The 19,814-nt window shown below is 40.1% G+C and overlaps 1 protein-coding gene across 4 annotated transcripts in view; it reads right to left on the bottom strand.

The window, feature by feature from the left end:
• Window positions 1-8,992: 8,992 nt before the first annotated feature.
• APC (APC regulator of WNT signaling pathway) overlaps window positions 8,993-19,814 on the bottom strand; it is a 62,406-nt gene continuing 51,584 nt past the window's right edge. For all 4 annotated transcript variants that reach the window (XM_083403567.1, XM_083403568.1, XM_083403569.1 and 1 more), the window contains one exon: window positions 8,993-19,625. In XM_083403567.1, the coding sequence (XP_083259693.1) occupies window positions 13,049-19,625 (6,577 nt within the window). In that variant the 3' untranslated portion in view covers window positions 8,993-13,048. The remainder of the gene's footprint in view (window positions 19,626-19,814) is intronic.

The raw sequence follows: 19,814 nt of genomic DNA on the forward strand, positions 1-19,814 counted from the left end.
AGGGGGTTAGTTAGTAATATAGGAGTAGTTAGTAATATAAGGTTAATTAATTTGGGACACCATAAAAAAATTGGCATCACAGAATCAGAGGATTGGTGTGTGTGTGTGTAAACACATTTCCGGCAGCCAAAACTTCTTGGTGTGATGTGGGCTAGCTGTTACCCCTTTTCTATGGCTTGTAATAAAACACTCTTGGCTGAGGTAACTATTTCTTATAATCTTTGCATGTTCTCTAGGGGTTGTGTCTGGGATCCTCCCAGAACAGATTGGAGCGTGGGATGGGAGAGGAAGTTTCATTGCACAGGTGGAACTTCTTGCACTAATAGGACAACATCGCTGGATACAAGCCTAGTTTTCCACTGGAGGGTGGTTGGCATTAGAAAAGGATGGTGGCGTTGGTTGGTAAGGTGGGGGATAAGCAGTATTGCAGAGCATCAGATAACCATCAGATATAGCATCATTCCCATCTGCTCCAATGTGACTTGTGAACTTGGTTGGTTTGGTTAGCATTTGGCTGGCAATCAAGGCCATTTTTCTTTTTTTCAAAATGCTGTTTATTGTCCCTGGAGACATTTCATGGCTTATTGCATCAATCCTATTTATCCATGTATAGTTTCTGAATTTGATTGGTTTAAACAGACACCAGGCAAAAACTTCTCCCAGGCCTTTGGCTAATCAACCAACCTTTTGCCTTTTGAACTGTGTGTAGGCAGGTATTGTTTTTTTGTTTGTTACTATGTTATGTATTTTTCTGTTTTTGTATTATAAATCACCTTGTGATCCTTGGATGAAGGGCGATATAGTAAATAGATGACAGACAGACAGACAGACAGACAGACAGACAGGAAGTTGGTGTTTCAGGCCATTCCATTCCAGATGGCACAAATGGGTAAATTTGATGGTTTCAGGTCTAAAATATTGTTCACAAGTGTTTAACACATTCCACTATTTTTGGGTGTAAGTTTTATTTATAAAAGGGACCTCTCTGGCCTGTTTTACAACATGCCATAAAATAATATCTAATGGAAAACTTTTGCAGATGAGCTCTTTAGTGCTCTTAGTGTCATCCTATGTATTTTTTTTACTCAGTCATAAATCTAATCTGTTCAATGGAACTTTGTCTCGAGTAACTGTGCAGCCTCAAGGATCTCCCTCAGGGAACCAAGCAAACCTAATTTGCATTCATAGCAAGGCTTCATGTATGAATTTCACTTCTCTGCCCGTGCTTTATGTCAATGCAGCAATAGTGTCTTTGTCATCAAATATTAATAGAACCACTACAAAGGAATGTCACTAGACACACCTGCGTAAACTGTAATTGCTGCTTAAGATGCTAACAGATAATGCTGACACTGGGGAAACGTGGGATACGCCCCACTGTTTCATGCTGCTGCAATCTGCTGTGGCTTTGGTTCTATATAAAGGTTCAGCTATGCTGAGAATGTAACATTAACATTTGGCTGTATGTTACAGTTGTCAGTCAGGCCAATTGTCAGTGAAACCTTAGATAAAATTACATTTTTAAAAATACATGTCAGGGCAGGAAACAGAACATCAAAGGCTGCATTTAAAGCTTACATAAACAGAGAAGATACATCAGTTTGCTTTAAAATTCCAAATGCATTTCCCAGCAGAGACTGCATAGGCTTGACTCTCTGCTCTGCGTTGCAATGCACTTTTTGCAAATAATACTTAGACCTCGAACTCTGTTAAATATACAGAGTCTTGTGACACCCTTAAGACTTGGCACATTTATAGCATAGGTTTTTTGTGGACCATGCTATAATAAATGTGCTAGCCTTTAAAGGTGCTACGAGACTCAATATTAACTGTGTTTTCCCAGTCAGCTGGAAGTTTTATTGCAATATTTTCTTAAATCTGAGTGCTATGTCTCTACAGACGTTTTATTAAATGCAATTATTCAACATGCACAAAATATTACAATTCATGTAAGAAGAAGAAAACACACATTTTATTTCCCTGGCTACAATCCAAAACCACAAAAGGGTCACCCTTTCTCCTTTCTTTATTCCTTCCCATACATATTTCCCCGGCGTGGTTCTGTTTTACGACTCTCCATAATATCCAGTCAGTCATTTAGAGCAATGCCTGTTGTGCTTTTGCACACCATCCAAGCTAGTCTTTTAAATTCAATAGTAAAAAAAAATCTTCCACCTTTCGCATTGATTTTGTCAGAACAAAGATTTTTCCAAGTAAATTTACACAGCCACCTTATTTCTGAAAGCTATTCTTTTACAGATGCATGTTTACTTTTCCAGTTCCTTAGGGCTGAAGTTTTGCAGCAGGGAGATTGTTATACCCATGTAGGCTTCCCAGATGATTAGATCCTGATAATACAGTACAGTTGTACCTTGGAAGATGAACAGAATCTGTTCCAGAAGTCCGTTCAACTTCCAAAACGTTTGGAAACCAAAGCGCGGAACCCGCATTGGATGTTCGGGTTCCAAAAGAATGCTAGAAAACTGAAACACTCACTTCTGGGTTTCGATCGTTCGGGAGCCAAGGTTTTTGAGACTGTACAGCAGTCTCCCTGCTGCAAAGGTTCAGCAGTTCACATTAGTCATAGAGGAGCCACAGGCCATATTAGTCCTGCTTCTCATTCTCCTTGAATGCTTATACCTGACAGAATGTGGCCTTGAACTGTGATGACAGTACCTCTTGCTTACCTGATGAAGATGTGGAGAGGGGTGTAGTATCTTCTGCAATGTAGCCTACTGTACAAAAAGTAGCTGTCATCTGTTATGCCACTCACTTTGCCTCTGTTCCTGCCAACTGCTGCCATGCAGACCCTAGAACGTTGCTCATGAGAGAACCCAAGCCTTGGGCTGAAAAAGATTTCCCACCCCTGTGAGGATTCACTGGGACTCTCCCCCCAGAGCAGAAATATATTTCACTTTTGCAGCTTGAAATCTCTAGATCAAAGTCCCCACCTGCTACTTTTATGAATACATTTTCTACTTACTGCCCTCTAGTTTCTTCAATGCTTTCATTCCAGTATACTTTGGTACATACTCATTTATTGATACTTGATTGTGCTCTGCCTTTGTTGACTTGTTTATACAGTGCCATAGATGTACATGGTACATGTTACTCTAAACATGTGGGGAGGAAACAATAAGAAAGTGTGTAGGTATTGTGTGGTCTGAGCAATGCTGAGAGGTGAATGACTATGGCTGCGGCAAAATTATGGAGAGAGGGAGGAAGACTGAAGCGAGACAATAGTAATCAAGTCAGGAAAAGACTAAGATAGGAATTAACATTTTGACTGAGGAGACAAGACAGGAATTCCTGGTCCTGTGTGACTGCACATCATTGTTACATACACTTACGCTGGAGACCCACCAAGATGTACAACACATTTTAAAATGAAAGGAAAGATTTAATTTTCAGGGGAAATGCAAAAGGCCGATAAGCCATGCAAATAGCAGATCTATCAAGTGTAGTTTTCCAAATATTTTGCTCCTTTTAAAGGCAACCTGGATTCAAGCAGTACAAGCCCTGTCTAACAACATGTTAATGTTTTGATATCCAAATAGAAAGACATTAACTGTGCACTGCAAGTCTCAACAGGCAATTACTGCTCCAGCTGTGTACATTGATGATCACACTGCTGCCTGCAAACAGCCAGGGCAAATCCCAAGAGTCACCCAACCTCCTCACTCATTAATCATTAAATGGAGCAACAGCACTGGTAAGGAATGAAATCAGCAATTAGTTTAGGTTTGGAAACGTAACTGATTTTAAATACAATTGTATCAAGAAAATGTACAATTAAAGTAATTCGAGTGTGCTGCACAAGTCATATTTCTCTAACAATTTCACTGGGAAATTTACAACCATGTTCCTATCTTTAGTAAGCTGTTATCATGTTTCAATTCTTTATCACTGAACACACATGCTGATTTAGTTCTAGTTGTGCTTTCAAAAGGGTTTAGTAATGAGAATGCTTAAGCAAGTGAGGCACACGCCAAATTCTTTAGATGGGGATAGTTGTGCTCAACCGAAACTGATCTGAATTAAAATTAAGGTTCTTTATCAAATCTAATCTGGAATGTATCGTGTAACAGTAAGCATTAATTTAAAATACTTGCATGTTTTACTATGTTGCATCGTACAGAGAAGCTTACCGTAACAACTTCTTCTCCCTGTACTTGTTCTTTTAAATGTGTTTAAAACTCAACACTGTTCCAAAATCTGGCCATGTCTTTGCCCAGGCAGGCGCATTATGTGACTCATAAGAGCAGCAAAATAACTGTTCAACGGTGATGGGATAAAATCAGGCCAAACTTTTATTGATGGCAGCAGGCAGGACAAAGGTTGGCATGGCATTGCGTCCCAGGATCAGTTCATCATTCCATAAGCCCATGTTGATGGCATGGATCCACTGGGTTTGGACTGCTCCAAACCTGTATGATGGGAGTCGGCCAATGTTGAACCTTGTTGTGGTGCAAGCCAAGCAAACGAGGTCTCACTGGGGGACCAGGGTGCAGATGACGAACCCTTGCTTGGGTTTGCCGTGGTCAATCCTCCCCTCAGGTGCCTTACGGGGGTGTCCACTATACTATATTGATCCTGACCAATGCCCTTTCTGCTGATTTCTACCGCCTAACCAAGGAAATGCATATTTCACTGTGGAATATGCTAAAAAATCCCCAACCAAGTGCCAATCAAGTAAGAGAAAAAAACATTTCTGGCCCTGTCAACCAGCAACCCAAAATTGCTCAGTGAAGGCTCTAACCAGAGGGCAAGTGGGCAGGAAGCTCTCAAAGCAAAATGAGCTCCAGGGGAAGCATCATATAGGCTTTCCCCTCCTCCCTGCAGTAAGGGCTCATGGGACAGCTTTTTCCCATGAGCCCATCACACAGATAAGATACTGGGCAAGACCTTGCCCAGTATTTTGCTGCAATCTACGGGCCACAGCGCCACCAGGCAAAGGCGTCCTGTGCTTATTCGTCAATGGAGCAGGGTTTGTCATATACATGTTTGACAGAGTCTGAGGTATACATTAGCAAAGTTCCTTGCTACTGCAGAACCGCATCAGACCACTTTCACATTACAGTCGTACCTTGGTTTTCGAACAGCTTAGTTCTCGAACGTTTTGCCTCCCAAACGCCACAAACCTGGAAGTGAGTGTTCTGGTTTGCAAACTGTTTTTGGAAGCCGAACACCCAACGGCTTCCAATCGGTTGCATGAGCTTCCTGCAGCCAATCAGAAGCCGTGCTTTGGTTTCCGAACATTTTTGAAGTCAAACGGACTTCCGAAACAGATTCTGTTCGACTTTTGAGGTATGACTGTACAAGCCTTCAGCCATTTTCCAGGCAACTCTGTATCCTAGAATTCTCAAAACACAAATAGGGAAAAGTAACATGGGAAGTCCTTGGGCTCTGTGGTTTAACCCACAACGCCACCCGTGTCCCGCGTCAGAAGGTCGGCGGTTCGAATCCCCGCAACGGGGTGAGCTCCTGTTGCTCGGTCCCTGCTCCTGCCAACCTAGCAGTTCAAAAGCACGTCAAAGTGCAAGTAGATACATAGGTACTGCTCCAGCGGGAAGGTAAACGGCGTTTCCGTGTGCTGCTCTGCTTCACCAGAAGCCGCTTAGTCATGCTGGCCACATGACCCAGAAGCTATACGCTGGCTCCCTCAGCCAATAAAGCGAGATGAGCGCCGCAACCCCCGAGTCGGTCATGACTGGACCTAATGGTCAGGGGTCCCTTTACCTTTACCAACATGGGAAGTAGCCCTTAACAAGCAGAGAATAGTATACTCCATGTACAGTCAGACTATATATTTTAGGTTAAGCTTTCTGAAAACAATCTGTTGTAAGAAGAATGGGTGTGCAAGGCTCTGCTCTCTAGTTTTCCCAACACATACAAACACCCATCAAGAGTATTGGAAAGCGCTGAATTGCCTAAGGTGGTCATTATCATTCATTCATCTGGCAGGAATGGCTAAGAGAAGCTTATAACACAGATCAATTAACAGATGGGACAGGAAGGGATTATGCAGACAGAGTGGTGGCACCTCCCAACAAAAAGCAGATCAGTCCTGAAAAATACAGCTGAGTCTTTAGTCGATTCCAAGCAGAACTACATTTGTATGTGCACAGACGGCATATTTCTTGATTGGATGAAAAGCTACGAGAGCTCCAGAACCTCGAGATATGAAAAAAACCTCAACGCTACATTAAATTAATAACTAATTTTTTATCTTTCGGAAGGGAATGATGTAATAGTGGCAATTGTTTGGATTTCCCTGCAGCTTAAGGATTTGAAGACCACTCCCTAGACTTCTGCTGTCATTACGAAGCTCATTTAAAGAAATGTCAAACAGTCTGTATACCTGACCTGACAGTTTCCCAGTGTCTGCTCCCCAAAATACAGTCGTACCTTGGTTCTCAAACTTAATCCGTTGCGGAAGTCCGTTCCACTCCCAAAACGGTTGAAAAACCAAGGTGCAGCTTCCGATTGGCTGCAGGAGCTTCCTGCAGTCAAGCAGAAGCTATGTCAGACATTCGGCTTCCAAAAAAGTTCACAAACCGGAACACTTACTTCTGGGTGTGCGGCGTATGGGAGCCAAAATGTACGAGTACCAAAGCGTTTGAAAACCAAGGTACAACTGTAGGCACAACAAACCTGAGCATATTGGGAACTAGCAACCTCATCCTAACATTAGAATTCAAAATAGGGGGGAAGGAAGCATACACAGTGTGGGTTATAGGGAAATGATGTTCCTCGGACTGCGGAATCTCATAAAAGGGTAAGTAGGGTGGAATGTGTTTTAGGTATCTTAAGTGAATCCAGCTTTCTGGTAGTGGAGTTAAACTCAATGTGAATGTTTTCTGCAAAGGTCATCAAGCTTTAAATATAACTATTGCTCATGAACTATAGCTAATGCCTAATATTTATACTGAAATTGTAGGGTTTGTTTTTAAAATTTCAAATGTTGAGACATTATCTAGGAATTCCCAAACAGTGGTCTGTGAACCATGTCCTCAATGGTGTTTCTGTAAAGATACATTTAAAAACCATACAGCACCTAGCACCTACAAAGCAAAAATAAGTGGTCTGCAAAGACCCTCAGCAATTTTCGAGTCCATGAGGGGAAAGTATGGAAACCACTGATCTAGCCTAAATATTAGACTGCCACAGATTTCAATGGAAGGAATACACATGTGCTTAAATCTCTCCCACTGAATTTTGTCTAGATTGTAGTTATTACTATTTCCAGCAACAGAGTCTGGGAAGGCAGTAGCTGAATGATAGAACACATACCTTACAGAAAGCTCACAGGTTCAATCTCCTGGTAAGATTGGGAATGACCCTCGTCTAAAATACCGACTGCAGACAGGTCACCAATGACAATACTGAACTAGATGGAACCAGTATTATGGCTCTGTATAAGACAAGTTTCTAAACATCGAACGGTATTTGAAGATGATTTTCCCCATTTTGTTTTCTGTTCCAGGAATCCTGAAGCCATGCTCTTTAGAGTAAGGGGATACAGAACAAAACAAAATTTTCATTTTAAATCCCAACATAGGATCATGCTAACAAGACCTTTGATAGAACATCTGTCAGTGGCTCAAAATCTTAAATCAACACAATTTAAGCTGAAAGAATGCATTTCAAATGAAACAAGTTACACCTCACTGTAAAACTGTTGGTATATAAGAAATTGGGGTACAGGTGGAATCAGACCATATGTCGGTTTTATGGTAAAACACATAATTTAGAAAAGAAGAAAAAACTTCAGATGACATAAAGCTGGGAGGAACGGCAAGAACTTCAGAAATAAGAATTAAATTGCAAAAAGGTTTTGCGTAAAATAGAATGCAGGAAGCGAAATTGAAAACACCTAGGAATTATCTGATCACAAATTGTGAGCTCCAAGTTTAACCCTGGTGCAAAGATTATAATGCTAAGCATGCACACATCTCCCATTAGCATGAATGGGCAAACCTACTTGAATCAGAAAAAAGCTAAATGCAATATGGCGCCCCACTAACGGTGTTTTAGGGCAATACGCTGTTCCATTTCTGTTGGCATCTTCATATCTTTAATGGATCTAATTCTAGGTCTAATTCCATATTTCACTGTAATGAACAAATGATAGTAAAGGCATATTGACAAGGAGCTGTGATGTGTAAGCATGCTCAGCTAAACATGCAGCTATTGATTCACAGTTTGGAGAAGAGAAACTGAAAGGAAAATGTGAAAAGTGCTCTAAAAATAAAGTCCAGGAACAAATTAATATGCGAACAAATTAATTACAAAATCATACACTCACACAGATGTTTATTTATTTATTGGTTTGGTTTTTTAAAAAAAGAAAAAGCATTTGGCCATGTTAGTATTTTAGCCCTTTTTCAGGAGGCGGCTTGTGTACAGGGCCTTTAACATCCCTTCTTGGCTCAAGATTGAGGATACATCATAAAGGTCACCATCAAGAAGCTTAAAGAGGCTACATCAAAAAGATTGTTGTTTTATATATATATAAAAAACACCACGGGATTCTCCACTTAAAAGCTGTCACTCACTACCTTTTGGTCCAGAGAAGAACATTTTAAAGAGGGCGACAGACAAGTGACAAGTGTATTGTCCATACACATTTATTAACTCTAAGCTGTGAAAATGTGGTATGTATTCTTGAAAAGTGTGCTTGCTTGACAGTTAATACAGACACTGTAAAATTAATATTGCCCTGAAGATTGAGATGAGCTCTGAAAGTTGACATGTTAAGCAAAGATCTCCACTGGGTTTGTTAACTATCTTGCCCTCTCAAACAGAATTTATTTATCATCCTCAGATTCTATTTTACATAGTCTAATTCTGTTCAAATATCCATTCTTGCCGACAGCTAACACAAAGCAGAAGCAGAGCAAACTATAGCCAATCTTGAATTTGCAATTGTTTGTCTATACAATGATACCTGGCTTAAGAAGGAGTTAAGGTGACTTATTAAAGACACACCTAAATATCTTGGATTTTATTAATGGCAGTTTGCTGTATATTTACATGTAACACATACATAAAGGTTTTTGGACTGAACATGCTCACTTTGGAAGCTTTTTATGTACATGACCCATGAGCAACACCGAAAAACTGAGAACTCTAACCTTGAAGTCATTCAAGTATACAGTTATGAATTAATTTCTGTTAAACACAAAATTTCAATTTTTAATTTTTTCATTTTCATACATTAAAAATATACATAGAAATTCAAGTTAACTTCTCAGACATGTCAATAGTCAGAGATACTACTTTGAAAACAACTACCTCAGAGATCTTAAGTCACGGTGGGTTTGTCAGAGAAATGAAAATGTATCAGAATACTGACATTACATTATGAATAGTAAAGCATAGTTTACAGGTTTCTGAAAAAGTATAAAGTACATAACTTGCAACAATAAATTATTTCATTGAAGACTCAAGTTAATCACAGTTCAATGAATAATCTTAAAAGGAAAGGTATGGGCAATAATAGGCTTAAAATACAGATATGGTCACAGCCTTAAAATAAATATGTCTGCATTTATTATGTCTGTATACATTGAAACTAAAGGTACACTTATTGTAAAAAAAGAAAAAATTGAACATGACACTTTGCACATTTGTGGTTTTCCTGGCTTAAAAAAAGATGAAATTAATCTTATCAAATTATTAGTTAATTTCATTTTATTTCAGTTGAAGTCAGAATTTAATTACAGAAAAGAAAGCTCTTGGCTTGTACAGTGACTCACAGCTATCAAAGGAATGGAGAATTTCCGTTCCAAAGCTCAGGGTGGAAGCAGAAAAGCTTTAGGAGAGTCAAATGGAATTGAAAAGAAGATGCTTTGAGTTTCTTGACCTGGCTTTGCCCATACTGTGTGGTGCATCAGACCTATAAACTAGTGATTAAATTCATTAGAAGTAAAAATAGCAGTAATTAGCAAGTACAAATTTAAGAGCATCAGTGATGTCAAGTAGCCATTCAAGACTGGTAGTCAACAACAGAGGATACATGCAACCGCTTTGGTGGGATTTCCCCTAGCTGTGCTCCCCATTTTAACAGCTGTGGGGAGGGAAGTGGAAGGGAATCATATATATGAACAAATTCTGATCCTATTGATTAATCCATATTGGATGTGGTACATAAGTTACACCGAAACAGATACATAAATGTATCATAAAAACTGTAAGATAGGCAGGGATCAATCCACATAAGATAGTCTACCAATATGGTATGCCCACTATATATGCCCATTTAAAAAGGCAAAAAGTATAAGTAATAAATACACATAGAGTGGAATTCAATGTCACACTAAGACGAATGTTCGCCTGCACAAGTGAATCAGTTTATCAGACAGATCAATTCCGGCTCCCTTCCACGTGCATGTTGTTTTGGTGGTTCTCGTGACAAGCACACCCGAGCCAACTGGGGGGCATGTGGTTTGGGGGGGGAAGCCCCATTGTGTAAACCAGGCATGGCCAAACTTGGCCCTCCAGCTGTTTTGGGACTACAACTCCCATCATCCCTAGCTAACAGGACTAGTGGTCAAGGATAATGGAAATTGTAGTCCCAAAACAGCTGGAGGGCCAAGTTTGGCCATGCCTGATGTAAGCCCTTGTGTGGGGCTTCCATTGATGAGGTTTGTCAGGTGAATCCCACCCATATAGTCTTGATGGAGAATCAGGAATAGGGAGGTGTGTATTTTCTTAAACAATAATTTTTATTAAGAGATATCCCACTTGTAAGCTTACTTATTTTTACTCTCTTGTAAACCGGCTTTTTAAAAGCCTTTTTGGATTAATCAGCTAATCTATGTGCCATTTTTTAAAGGGGGGGAGTCAAATTAGGTGTTTGCCTCTAATATTAAACCATGGTTTACAGTTACAAGGATGAACAACAGAAAGCCTTGGCCTTGCATTCTGCTATGAAGAATGCAGAAATTGTCATTTCTATTTTAGACAGCCAAACCCAGTCAATGTGTAAATAGTCTTAATGATGTAAATAGTCTTAATGATGGGTAGAGGAAACAAGCCAACTTCAAAACACAGTTTACAAAGCTGGCTTGTTTTCACTAACCATAGTTTACCAGTTTAGGACTTGGATATCGCACTTAAGCTGTGGCTAATCAAAAGCAAAAGTGTAAGCTTCATATTTCCTCCTTGCACCCATGCCAGAGGATAGGGGAGAGTGAGTAGGCCCAAGGCTTGCTGCATTGTGCCCTCTTAATGTAAATCATGATTTAAGTCTGATGTTTCAACCGGACCGTTTAATTGATTGAAAATGCATGTTATTTGTTAATATCATTTTAGCTTAATATAGAGTTTAACAGGTTTTGGAAAATTATAACTGATACAAAATCACTTTCTCTAGTGTGTCGTACGATAAGAACCCCCGCCCCAATGTCAATGGTTAAGATGGCGTATCTGAGGACATTTGTCAGCAGATTATGAACCCTTCTATTAAACAATTACATGTACGATTTTAATAATGAAAACCAGCCTGAGACACAAAACTGACTTGCTTACTATTGTAATCTCGTGCACACGCATTTTGCTATTTTTGAATAGAGGCACTTAAGTTTAGCAGAGTACTTCTGTTGTAAACAGTCTAATGAAGGTCTCTTAAGACAAAGCATATGTGAATACAAAGTTAGTTAGAGTTAAACCAAAGTTAGTGTGGTTTAATGTACAAATCTTACTTTCTAATAAGACACTTGCATTTAGTATATTAGTCTCAAAGTATTACCCAATTTCTTTTTTATTATTTAAATGCCACAAACTTGAAATAAGCTTCCAATCTTAACCCCCTCCCCCATTTTCTTCAAAGCTGAAAAACTCTTATTTGTACACCAAATAGCACTCTAAGCTGTGTGTGTATGTATATGTATATATATATGTGGAAGTACTACTTTAAGCCTCTTTCTGTACCTGGAACCAATTAAAATCTCAACTGAAAACACCAATGCTGTAGATATACATGAGTCTATTAACAGCAACTATAAACTGGAAGAGTACCAGTGTCTGTATCGGGCAATGGGTGCAATCCAGATCCATTAAAATTGATGTGAATATTTCTACTGACTTCAATGTAATATAGATTATCCCCAACAAGCCTTGAGTAAGTGCATTAATACATAATACGAATATTCCTCAAAAATACTAAAACATCGATTTCTTATGTACTGCAAAAGTAACACACAACAAAATGTACATATAGCAATAATTTATTCTGAAATGTTCATTTAGTTCTGTTGAGACTTCACCCATGTCTCATTAATAAAAGAGCAGCCATCTCACCTCAAATACCAGAATATACAACAAGTTACAGCATAGCAAAAGTCCTACCTACTGTCAGTTAAAATCTAGTTCTGGTAAAATAATTTTGTTCAAGTGTTACACATACACAGATTTTCCTTTTTTTCTTCTTTTTTTGGAGCACAAAACCAAAAGGTAAATCATTACACCATAACTATCTATGCACATTATGTGACCACAGAAATGCTTATCATCATTTCAGAAAATGAACCATCAGTTCTATCCATGCAGAAAAAACAGGCTTGTTCAGCAGAAACCATATTACTGTGAATTTCACAGCCACATGATTAATTATAAGGTTAAGTGGCTTCACAAATACTTTTTTTTTTTTTTTTGCATAAATACCAATTTCTCCCTGATGTAGTTTAGTCATTTTGCAAATCTAGAAATGAGTGATATAGCAATAGATTTCTCTCTTTTAATCTCTGTTCATCTTTCCTGAATACCCCCACCCCCACCCCACCTAAACAATTAAAGGTATGGGATGTTAATTAAATATATGTAAAACATACTGTACAAATATAATCGCTTTAGCAATTTTATTGCTAAATAATAAATTGGGACTCCCTCAAATATTATTAGTGAAGACAAAGAATATCAAATATGGCTTCCAGAACAAGGACCCTCTACAAGAATCAAAGCTATTTACAAAAGAAAAAACCCCAACTTTGTATAGTTTTATTAAAAAGTTTCACATATAGCATTAACACATGAAAATTCTTTGTTAAACAGAAGTTACCAGGTAGGATCCAGAATGACGCTTAGGACTTTGGGCACCACTTGAATCTGTACCTTCAGTCTTTGAATCTCGTTTTTTTGTGCTGTTATTCACTGGCGTTGGTATCTGCGATGGCCGAGTGGAACTGGAAGTATTATCCACGCTGCTTTTTCTGGGGCTTGGATTGTAGTTGAAAGGAGTCACTCTTGCCGCAACAGCACCACTGGGCGAACTGTGTTTGCTTGAGCTGCTGGAACTGAATGGCGTACGTTCATTAACAGTGTTTTCACTAGTCTCTGGGGCAAGGGCGGGGTTGCCTAGCAAAGGTTTCGTTTCCGTTCCTTTCTTGTCTGGACTATCTACTTGAATAAATGAATTCAGGCGGGTTTCTAAACCCACAGTACGAACAGGGACATTTCCATTCCCTGCATTTTGTTTTCCGTTAAGATCTTTGCTATTCACATTCCCTTTCTCCGAAACACTGTCAATAACAGGGGGCGTGTTCCCTGTGGGAGATTTTCCAGATCTAGGATTATTAATAGGGCAGTCCTCAATCCTCACCCAAACATCTTCTGTCTTTGAGACGGCAGGTGCCATCTGGTAAATGAGAGTTTTTGAATCAGAACCATTGGTAGCACCTGGTGAGGAATTCTGAGGAGGACTCGTCATTATCTGAGGAATTTCGTTCTCTTTAATCTTCCGCCAAGTACCTTTTGTGGGCGCTTGACTCTCTTTAGATTGCTTGAGTCCAGAAAAAGAACTTACATGTTGCTTTTCATCCTCACTCTTTGCCTTCTCACTGGATTCTGAAGAAGCCGAAAGAATTGAGGAAGAACTTCCAGTCCTACGCCAGGTGCTCACACGAGGAAGTGATGAGGAATGTTTACTATGTTCGCGCTTCCAAGTCCCCGATCTGTTAATTGGCAGCCTGGAAGGACTCTCCGAGTGAGACCGAGTTATGTCATGCCGTTTTGTTGGTCTCCCATCACTGTATTCCAAAGAAGGACTCAGGCTAGGAGGTAACTTTCGCCAACCACCAGCTTGGATGGCTGAATGAGTAGATAAAGACATATCTGGAAGGGATGGGCTTAAAACTGGAGTCTGTGTTTGGGACTGTGTAGGAGAGTCTGGTCTGGAAGGTGACAAAGATTCAAACGAGGCAGACTCTTCCAATTTCCTTCTTAGAGTGGGACTTGGAGTTTCTTTAATAAAAGTTGACTGGCGGACCAAAACAGGTCTCTCAGATCTATCAGATTCACTCCCACTAGATTTGGCCGATGACATTCGAGATACATCAGACTTCTTGTTTGATCCGCTGATACCAGAAATTTGGTTCAATCCTTTTGAGGCAGATTCACTTCTGGGAATACCACTGGTACTTTTGGGCAACCCAGTTTGTTTCCCCACAGTTTGCTGGCTCATCTGTCTGCCTGGAGAGGTGTATACCATTCTTCCTGAACCGGAAGACTTAGTGGAAGTCGTACTTGGAGAAGATGTCCGTGGCAGCTGGGAGAGTTTATTGGGGGGACTTATGCCATTTCTGCCGGGTGAAATTGAATTTCGGCCAGGAGACTGCAGAGGTCTGGTTAAGGGTTGCTGTTGTGGTCTAGAAGGTGTGGAATCTCTAGATCCTGACCTAGAAGGTCCTTTACTTGATCCACCCTGTTGAGATGGCTGCCTGGAAATAGGACTTGGCTCAGGTTTTACAGATGGTTTGGCTACTCTGGGAGAACTAGTAGAAGTCTGGTTATCATTAGGACTTTTGGAAGTTGCACTCTTTAGTTGAGGCCCTTTTTTAGAAACTGGACTTGTACTTGAGGAGCTATTTCGAACTCCAGGAATATGAATCATTGTCCTACCTCGGGAGATTGAGGGCATATTGGTTTGCAAAGGCTGTTTCAAATGACTTGTAAGTTCTGAATTAGAACGAGCTTTACCTGTGATCATGCTTTTATACACTTTCTTTCCTCCTTTGATACCTTTATTTTCAGATTCTACTTTCTTTGTTTCCAGTGTACTCTTCTCCCCTGGTTTAATAATTCTTGGACCCTTATTACTAGTAAAAGGTTTTTCTTCTTGGTCGGGTGTAAGATGAAAGGGTGATCCTAAGGAAATTCCAGATTTTAATGAAAGGATTGAATCAGAGTCCGATGAGGCTTGTCTAGACAGCGATGCTGCTGCAGCAGCTTGATGTAAGCTGCTAACAATAGAATTTGCACCTTCTTGAATAGCTTTCCAGTCAAAATTTTCTGAATCTGGTGAGAAACCATGTTCTGAATCAGGCCTTTGTATATCCTTCAAATCTAGTGTCAGGTCTTCTGCCAAAATGCCTCCCATATTTCTGGAGCTGTTTTTTTCACTGTCTGATTTTGTTCTAGAAGGCTTTTTCTTTTTAGGCATGGCAGAACTAATACACTCCTGTAGAAGATCATCCTCTGAGTCAATACTAAGGGAACTGAGGGAACTGTTTCTTGAAAAACACACAGGAGTATCTTCAACATGAAATGATTTAGGAGCGTAGCCAGAAACTTGTGGTCTACTTGGTTCTATCTGTGCATCAGATGGTTCCATTTGTTCTCTGGGTTCACTTTCTTTGTTATTGTTGTTTTCTTGATCAATATCACTGAGAGAACTCAGAGATGAATTGCGAGAGAAGCAAACAGGAGTATTTTCTATTGCAAAATTTTGCGTTTTCTCATCGGAAGCTGCAGCCCTTTCTGAAATATCTTTGGATGACTGAGAGAATGGAGTTTGCTTCTGCATCAGAGTTTTGGGTTGCTTTCTTCCTGCTGGAGTGTGTTTTTGGCAAGCTTGCATTCTACTGCTTGACTGCTGGCTTACAGACTGATGTTCTGCATTGGTACTAGGTTTAATTTCCCTTTCTTTCCCCTTTCTCAGTTCTGCCTTTTCCCTTGAAAGATCCACTTCGTCGTCAAAGTCCAGAGAACTCAAAGAGTCATTACGCGAAAAACAAAAAGGAGTTCCTTCAATTGGAGTGTAATGATGGGGGGAATCAAATGCAAAGCTTCCTCTTGCACGCTCTTCATTGTTTGGAAGTTTTTCATTGAAGTCCCTTGAGCTATTTTTAAGGTTTTGTTTCTTTGTCTCTTTGTTGTCTGTATAGGTTCTTTCACTACTAAAATTACTTTTTGGCTCTGTGGTTTTTCGTAAGCGTGCTCTATACTCATTACTTTGGGGTATGGGTTTTACTGGTGAAGTTGGTTTCTTTTTCTCAACTTCTAGCTGATTTTTGGCACCTACTGATGAGGATGTAGATGCTTGCTGGATTTGATCCATTATCTTTTTCACTCTGAAAGGTTTGTGACTTTTCCCTTTTGGCATAGCAGAATTAATGCATTCTGCAAGAATATCATCACCTTCTTCTGCTTTGTCATCATCCAATGCAATAGTAGTCCCAGCTGACTTTTTCCCTCTCTGAGCATCATCAGTATTTCTGCCTTCTGTGGGAATGGTATCTCTCTTTTCAAATTCTGCAGGTTCCATCAATGTACCAGTTGTCTCTGCATTAGCCAATTCATTGGGTGGTGATTCTATGGTGAGATCACTCAGCGATGTAGCCGTTGAGAAATTTATTGGCGTTCCCTCAACACAATACACGCGTGGCATATCATCTCCAGGTGTAAAACTAACATGTTTTTGAGAATGCAATCTGCTTTGAGAAGGGAGAAGTTTATACACAGGCAACTGGCTTGGCTTCCTGGCTACAGGTGGAGGTATTTTTGAAGCAGTTATCTGTGAAGGCTTTTTGGTTTTACGTGAAGATTTTGTTGGCATAGCAGAAATAATACATTCCTCCAATATTTCGATATCATCTTCATCTGAATCATCCAGGATATCCTTTTCAGTCTCTGTGGGCTTCTCTGTCTTCTTCTCTTGATTATCCTTTGTGTCATTTGGCTGTTCAAGTTCCGATTCATTCCCATGGTCGTTTTCATGTACAGGAGGCATTATTCTCAACTCTACATCTTTCTGTATAAACGGTTCATCAAGACTCAATGCACTTAGGCTTGATGAGCAAGAAAATCCATCTGGTGTACTTTCTGTAGCAAAATGTAACAAAGTGTCTGCATCTGGCAATACCTGTACTCTTTGAACAGCTGTATTGACAGCTGTTTGCCTTGGCCCAGACTCTCTCTTTTCAGTGGTGGGTATTTTTGTTTTGACCGTTTCTCTCTTGACTTGGGTTGCTTGTGGAGGGGGTGGGGTTTTACTTCTGCTTGGTGGCATTGTTTGCCCAGGACTGTCTGGAAGGTCACTTGGGCTTATAATACCACTTACCATCCCACTACAAGGCTCGCTCTGAACAGAGCTAGCAATCGAACGGCTCTCAAAACTATCCAGGGAACTGACAGAGGTACACCTACTAAACATAAGTGGAGTCTCCTGCACATAATGTTCTGGTGGGCTCTTAGGAGTTTGCGCACCACTTTTTGAAGGAGATTTGGCACCCGAGGAAAATTCTACAGCTTTGTGTCTTGCTGAATCAGAAGGAGATAGACTAGAAGCCTGAAGTCTGTTTGATTTTGTTCTAATGTGTTGTGAGGCTGAAGAGGTTTCATTTACAGTACCTGCTGCAGACAGACTCCTGCTATTTTCTTTCATCCCCGCTATCTTCAGAGAGTTATCCGTATCTCCTGCCCGTGTGGATTGTTCACGTCCTGTTTCATCTTCAGCTGATGACAAAGATGACAGAGAGCTACATCTCGAAAAACATATCGGTGTATCTTCTACACAGTAGGTCTGTATTGTTTCCTGGTTGATGGAGGGTGCTTTGCAGGACGCAGACTTCTGGGTGTGACCGGCTCTACTTTGAGCAGAATTTGGATGAAGCTGGTTGTGTCTCTTTGAGCCAGCCGAGGTTGATGTATTCCCACTACTAGATGAAATATGATCTGTTTTAGTACTCTGTACTGAAGGGCTCTTTGAAAAAGAAAAAGATGGCTTCTGTGCAGAAGGAGGAACGTCTGTTGAATACTTGAGACTGTAATCAATCGGCTGATCTACATGGTGCTCTTCTTCATTGTATTTTATGCTATAATTAGTTGGATGATCTTCTTCCTCATGCTGTTCCTCCTCAGAGTAGCGTTCACTATAGTTAGTTGGCTTATCATCCTCATAATCATCAACTGGACATATGGACTGGTTCGCTTTTGGATTCATTCCGTGACTGCAGGTAACTCTGCTCTGTTCTGAACTATTAGATTCCCTTGATCTGAAAGGAGATACACACTCTGTCTGTCCAAAAGCTGACTGATAATTCATGTGTTTATTATCACTACTCTCAGTGTATACAGGGTATGCTCCACTTTGGCTTCTGGACTGTCTTTGTTCATTCTGCTTTATTTCCTCTTCAATTATGTGCTTAGGTCTTGCCCATCTTTCATTCTGTGATGGGCTTTGCCTTCCAGAATTTAATTGCTCATCAGAATATTTTAGGCTATAGTTTATTGGAGTATCTAGCTCTCCATCATTGTCATCCATATGGTTAGCACTGTGTATTTTATGGGCTAAATCAGCAGGGTACTGTCCGTAACTGCAAAATTTACTCTCTTCATCTTCAGAGTAAGATTCAATAGGCTTCATCTGTCCTCTTTTACCATACCCATCACTGCTACTGACACTATTTAAGCTATCATTAGATGCTCTCTTATACTCCACTTTTGCATAAGGCACAGGACATGTCCTGTTCTCAGATTTAGGGAAGTTGTAGGTATTTGTGTGAGAATGGGCAGCGGCTGTTCTTCTTAAAGCATTCCTATCTTCTGGCAAACAGTGCATTTCAGTTACAGATCCATTGCTTCTCTCTTCTTGTGGAATATGCATATTTACTTCTTCCATCACTTTGGAAATCTGGGCTGCAGCAGTAGAGATCTGCATTCCCATTCGTTTAGAGGAGCTCCCAGAATTTTCTGTTGCTGAATGATAGCTGCTTAATCCCATTGCACGCTCTCTATCCAAGCTCCTGTCCTTGTCAGACCGAGAACTCTCTGTATTTCCTCTGCTTGAGGAAGAAGAGCCAGGCAGTACAGTAGTGTTTAAATATGGTGGAAGTACGGTTACATTGCTACTATTAAAATTCTCAGACCTGCAAACTCCATCTTCATGTCGATTAGCATCTAGAACATATTCACTGTACAGATTCTGTTTGTGTCTTTGCTTATTACGATGAGATGTTTTGGGACTTAAGTTATCAATATTGTCAAAGGTCTCAGATAAATGTTGAGCATCTAACTCTGCTTCCAGTGCTTTTTGCTTTCTAACATGAAGAGATGGTAAGCTTGAACCCGGAGACATGATGTTAGCATCTTTATATTTCGCAGGCCTGTTTGCCATTAGGTTCCTTAGAGCTGCAGCACTTCCCATGGCTATCATCTTGTGCTTTGAATGTATGAGATTTTTGAGCATGCTAACGGCTCCCATGTCCCACAGTGCTTCCTGGTCCTTTGAATTCCGTGCAGAGAGGTTCCACAAGGTTCCACATGCGTTACTGACTATTGTCAAACTATGAGACTTCAAGTGATGCAGCAAGGTTTGCAAACAGCTGTTCTCTCTTAGAATTTGCCTGGAATTAAAAAAAAGGGGGAAGAGGGAGGGAATCACTTTAACAAGACGAAAGACAAAAAAGTGCCTCTGTTTATTTCCTGTTAATAATGTTGTCCAAAATCCTATAAATAGGCATTAGCATAAATTCAATTTTACACCAGGATCTAATAACGACTATTTGTGTACAGAAACTGTTTGTAGGATAATA

Source organism: Podarcis tiliguerta (assembly GCF_965153285.1).
Source record: "Podarcis tiliguerta genome assembly, chromosome: 11".
Taxonomy (NCBI): Eukaryota; Metazoa; Chordata; class Lepidosauria; order Squamata; family Lacertidae; genus Podarcis; species Podarcis tiliguerta.